Genomic DNA, 5465 nt, shown 5'->3' on the forward strand with positions numbered 1-5465 from the left:
CCTTGGGGACGGGGGTGGCCTTGGGGACAGCGGTGACATCCCCCATGTCCCCTGCCTGTCCCCAGGCCGACCAGATGAACCGGATCGTGGAGGTGCTGGGGCTGCCGCCCCCCCCACATGCTGGAACAGGCCCCCAAAGCCCGCAAGTACTTCGAGAAGCTGCCGGAAGGGGGGTGGGCCCTCAAGAGGAACAAGGAAAGCAAGAAGGTGAGCGGGACGCTCCCAGTATGGACCAGTATGGACCAGTAAGCCCTTCTGAGCCTCCCAGTACAGTCCTGGAGACCTTCAGAACCTCCCAGGATCCGCTCAGTTGCTCCTAGGCGCCTCCCGGGATGTCCCAATGGCCCCGAGTTGTATCCCAGTGCATCCCAGTATGGATCGATATGGCCCAGTATGGCCCAGTAGCCCTTCAGGGCCTCCCAGTACGGCCCAGTAGCCCTTCAGGACCTCCCAGAATCCGCCGAGTTGCTCCTTGGCGCCTCCCAGGATGTCCCAATGGCTGTGAATTGTTTCCCAGTATGACCCAGTAGGCCCTTTAAGCCCTCCCACTATGCACCAGTATGGACCAGTAGCCCTTCAGGGTCTCCCAAGATGTCCCAGTACGTCCCAGTAGCCTTTCAGAACCTCCCCAGGATCCACTCAGTTGCTCTTAGGTGCTTTCCCAGGATGTCCCAGTGTCCCTGTAGTGCATCCCAGTGCCTCCCAGTACGGCCCAGTAGCCTTTCAAGGCCTCCCAGTATGGCCCAGTAGCTCTTTGGAGCCTCCCAGTATGGCCCAGTAGCCCTTCAGAGCCTCCCGGGATCCGCTCGGTTGCTCCTTGGTGCTTCCCAGCATGTCCCGGTGTCCCTGTAGTGCATCCCAGTGCCTCCCAGTATGGCCCAGTAGCCTTTCAAGGCCTCCCAGTGTGGCCCAGTAGCTCTTTGGAGCCTCCCAGTATGGCCCAGTAGTCTTTTGGAGCATCCCAGTATGGCCCAGTAGCCCTTCAGAGCATCCCGGGATCCGCTCGGTTGCTCCTTGGTGCTTCCCAGTATGTCCCAGTGTCCCTGCAGTGCATCCCAGTAGCCTTTCAAGGCCTCCCAGTATGGCCCAGTAGCTCTTTGGAGCCTCCCAGTATGGCCCAGTAGCCCTTCAGAGCCTCCCGGGATCCGCTCGGTTGCTCCTTGGTGCTTCCCAGCATGTCCCGGTGTCCCTGCAGTGCATCCCAGTGCCTCCCAGTACAGCCCAGTAGCCTTTCAAGGCCTCCCAGTATGGCCCAGTAGCTCTTTGGAGCCTCCCAGTATGGCCCAGTAGTCTTTCGGAGCATCCCAGTATGGCCCAGCAGCCCTTCAGAACCTCCCAGGATCCACTCAGTTGCTCTTAGGTGCTTTCCCAGGATGTCCCAGTGTCCCTGCAGTGCATCCCAGTGCCTCCCAGTACAGCCCAGTAGCCTTTCAAGGCCTCCCAGTATGGCCCAGTAGCTCTTTGGAGCCTCCCAGTATGGCCCAGTAGCCCTTCAGAGCCTCCCGGGATCCACTCGGTTGCTCCTTGGTGCTTCCAGCATGTCCCGGTGTCCCTGCAGTGCATCCCAGTGCCTCCCAGTACAGCCCAGTAGCCTTTCAAGGGCCTCCCAGTATGGCCCAGTAGCTCTTTGGAGCCTCCCAGTATGGCCCAGTAGTCTTTCGGAGCATCCCAGTATGGCCCAGCAGCCCTTCAGAGCCTCCCGGGATCCGCTCGGTTGCTCCTTGGTGCTTCCCAGCGTCCCTGCAGTGCATCCCAGTGCCTCCCAGTATGGCCCAGTAGCTCTTCAAGGCTTCCCAGTACGTCCCAGTATGGCCCAGTAGCCCTTCAGAGCCTCCCGGGATCCGCTCGGTTGCTCCCCAGTGCCCCCTCGGTGCTTCCCGCCGTGTCCCACTGCCCCTGCAGTGTATCCCAGTGCCTCCCATTATGCACCAGTTGCCTTTCAGGGCCTCCCAGTATGGCCCAGTATGGCCCAGTATCCCATCAGACCGCCCCCCCCCCCCCCTCCCAAAACCCCTTCCCCAGGGACCCCCAAACCCCCTGGATCTCCCCCAACCCCCCCAAACCTTTGCCTTAGGGACCCCCCAAACCACCAGATCCCCCCCAGGGGACCCCCCCAAACCCCTCAGATCCCCCCCCAGGGACCCCCCAAACCATCAGATCCCCCCCAAGGTCCCCCCCAAACCCCTTAGATCCCTCCTAGGGACCCCCCAAACCACCAGATCCCCCCAGGGACCCCCCCAAACCCCTCAGATCCCCCCCAGGGACCCCCCAAACCACCAGATCCCCCCCAGGGACCCCCCCAAACCCCTCAGATCCCCCCCAGGGACCCCCCAAACCACCAGATCCCCCCCAGGGACCCCCCCAAACCCCTCAGATCCCCCCCAGGGACCCCCCAAACCACCAGATCCCCCCAGGGACCCCCCCAAACCCCTCAGATCCCCCCCAGGGACCCCCCAAACCATCAAATCTCCCCCCGAACCCCTCAGATCCCCCCAGGGACCCCCCAAACCATCAAATCTCCCCCAGGAACCTCCCCCGAACCCCTCAGATCCCCCCCAGGGACGCCCCAAACCATCAGATCTCCCCCCAAGGACCCCCCCAAACCCCTCAGTTTCCCCCAAGGAGCGCCTAACCATCCTTTCCCTCCCCTGGGGACCCCAAATTCCTCAGATCCTCCCCAGGGACCGCCCAAACCCCTCAGATCCTCCCCAGGGACCCCCAAACCCCTCAGATCTCCCCTAGGTACCCCCCCAAACCATCAGATCTCCCCCAGGAACCCCCCCCCGAACCCCTCAGATCCCCCCCAGGGACCCCCCCAAACCATCAGATCTCCCCTAGGAACCCCCCAAACCATCAGATCTCCCCCCAAGGACCCCTCCCAAACCCCTCAGTTTCCCCCAAGGACCGCCTAACCATCCTTTCCCTCCCCTGGGGACCCCAATTCCTCAGATATCCCCCAGGGACCCCCCAAACCATCAGATCTCCCCCAGGAACCCCCCAAACACCTCAGATACCTCCTAGAGACCCCCCCAAACGATCAGATCTCCCCCTCAAGGATGCCCAAACCCTTCAGATCCCCCCTAGAGACCCCCCCAAACCATCAAGTCTCCCCCAGGAACCCCCCCGAACCCTCAAATCCCCCCAGGGACCCCCCCAAACCCCTCAGATCTCCCCCAGGACCCCCCCAAACCCCTCAGTTTCCCCCCAAGGAGCGCCTAACCATCCTTTCCCTCCCCTGGGGACCCCAAATTCCTCAGATATCCCCCAGGAACCCCCCCGAACCCCTCAGATCCCCCCCAGGGACCCCCAAACCCCTCAGTTCTCCCCTAGGAACCCCCCAAACCATCAGACCTCCCCCAAGGACCCCCCCAAACCCCTCAGTTTCCCCCCAAGGAGCGCCTAACCATCCTTTCCCTCCCCTGGGGACCCCAAATTCCTCAGATATCCCCCAGGGACCCCCCCCAAACCATCAGATCTCCCCCAGGAACCCCCTGAACCCCTCAGATCCCCCCCCAGGGACCCCCCAAACCATCAGATCTCCCCCAGGAACCCCCAAACCCCTCAGATCCCCCCCCAGGGACTCCCCAAACCCCTCAGATCCCCTCCAGGGACCCCCCAAACCATCAGATCTCCCCCAGGAACCCCCCAAACCCCTCAGATCCCCCCCCAGGGACTCCCCAAACCCCTCAGATCCCCTCCAGGGACCCCCCAAACCATCAGATCCTCCCCAGGAACCCCCCAAACCCCTCAGATCCCCCCCCAGGGACCCCGCAAACTCCTCAGATCCCCCCTCCAAGAACCTCCCCCCCCCGCCCCCAAAACAGCGAAGCCACCCAGCCGTGACGCCCCCCCACCCCCACCCCACCCATCCCACCTCTGTCCCCTCGTAGGAATACAAGGTGCCGGGGACGCGCCGACTCCACGAGGTGCTGGGGGTGGAGAGCGGTGGCCCGGGGGGCCGTCGGGCGGGGGAGCAGGGCCACGCGCCCTCCGACTACCTGAAGTTCAAGGACTTGGTGTTACGGATGTTGGACTACGAACCCCGGAGTCGCATCACCCCCTTCTACGCTCTCCAACACAACTTCTTCAAGAAGACCAACGATGAAGGTACCAACACCAGCAACAGCACCTCCACCAGCCCCGCCATGGAGCACAGCCACAGCACCAGCACCACCAGCTCCATCTCCAGCTCGGGTAGGGTCACCAACCCCACCCGAGGGCTCGCGGGGTGACGGGTCTCGATGGGCTTTGGAGTTCTGGGTCATCGTGGTGATCCGAAACGCGGCCACGGGGCTCGGTCGTGTCCTGTTTCTGTCATCGTCCCTCCAGGCTGCGTGTCCTGCTGGGTGATGGCTCGTTGAGCCACCACAAGCTCCTTGGTCCTGTCCCACCAGGCTCCTTGTCCTGCTGGATGGTGGCTCCCCAGGCCACCACAGCACCCGGTCCTCTCCCGTCCCCACCCCTGTCCCTCCAGGCTGCGTGTCCTGCTGGGTGATGGCTCGTTGAGCCACCACAAGCTCTTGGTCCTGTCCCACCAGGCTCCTTGTCCTGCTGGATGGTGGCTCTCCAGGCCACCACAGCACCCGGTCCCTCTCCCGTCCCCATCCCTGTCCACCAGGCTCCTTGTCCTGCTGGATGGTGGCTCCCCAGGCCACCACAGCACCTGGTCCTCTCCCGTCCCCATCCCTGTCCCTCCAGGCCCCGTGTCCTGCTGGGTGACAGCTCCTCGGGCCACCACCATGCCTTGAGACGCCGCCATGGCTCTCGTTCCCATCCCTTCCCCACCCCCGCCCTACCAGCAACGTGTCCTCCTGGGTGACGTCTCCTCAGGCCACCCCGTCCCCTTGGGGACCTCCCCATCCCGTGCCACCGCCGCTGATGTCCCCGTTGTCCCCGGCAGGTGGCTCCAGCGGCTCCTCCAACGACAACCGCAGCTACCGCTACAGCAACCGCTACTACGGGAGCGCGGCCCCCCCGCACACCGACTACGAGATGCAAAGCCCCCAGGTACCGCCGGCGGCACCCATGGGTGCCCCAAACCCACCCCCGGGGACACCCCGGCCAGGGCGGGTGGGAGACACGGACCTTGGGGACATCCTGGTCACAGCGGGTGGGAGATGTGGACCTTGAGGGCACCCTGGTTAAACCAGGTGGGAGACACGACCTTGGGGACCCTCAGGATCCCTCTAGTGACAACAGGAGGGTGACATGGACCTTGGGGCCACCAGAGAGCATGAGGTTGCATTGGCCATGAGATGGGGACCTTGGGGACACTCCTGGTCACAGGCAAGTGGGAGACATGGACCCTGGGGACACCAGGGACCCTGAGGTTGCACTGGCCATGAGATGGGGACCTTGGGGATCTCCCTGGCCATGGCAGGTGGGAGACGTAGACCTTGGGGACACCCCTGCTCACAGCAGGTGGGAGACACGGACCTTGGGGACCCTTGGATCCCTCTAGTGAC

At 63.8% G+C, this 5465-nt stretch overlaps 1 protein-coding gene across 1 annotated transcript; it reads left to right on the plus strand.

Annotated features, from left to right (window-relative positions):
* The first annotated feature begins 69 nt into the window (after positions 1-69).
* LOC143171655 (dual specificity tyrosine-phosphorylation-regulated kinase 1B-like) lies at positions 70-5254 on the plus strand. Its single transcript, XM_076360695.1, has 4 exons — positions 70-207; positions 3891-4194; positions 4901-5007; positions 5180-5254. Exons 1-4 carry the CDS (start codon positions 118-120, stop codon positions 5252-5254), a joined length of 576 nt encoding a protein of 191 aa, XP_076216810.1. The 5' UTR covers positions 70-117.
* The last annotated feature ends 211 nt before the right edge of the window (positions 5255-5465 follow it).

Source organism: Aptenodytes patagonicus, chromosome 29 (genome assembly GCF_965638725.1).
Source record: "Aptenodytes patagonicus chromosome 29, bAptPat1.pri.cur, whole genome shotgun sequence".
In the NCBI taxonomy this organism is placed as follows: Eukaryota; Metazoa; Chordata; class Aves; order Sphenisciformes; family Spheniscidae; genus Aptenodytes; species Aptenodytes patagonicus.

What these genes read in the sequence shown, in the direction of transcription:
- LOC143171655 (XM_076360695.1), top strand. Translation starts at nt 118, where the DNA reads ATGCTGGAACAGGCCCCCAAAGCCCGCAAGTACTTCGAGAAGCTGCCG. An exon ending in CAGCTCCATCTCCAGCTCGG is followed by an intron (nt 4,195 to 4,900) that starts GTAGGGTCACCA and finishes TGTCCCCGGCAG; the next exon opens with GTGGCTCCAGCGGCTCCTCC. An exon ending in ACGAGATGCAAAGCCCCCAG is followed by an intron (nt 5,008 to 5,179) that starts GTACCGCCGGCG and finishes GGGGACCCTCAG; the next exon opens with GATCCCTCTAGTGACAACAG.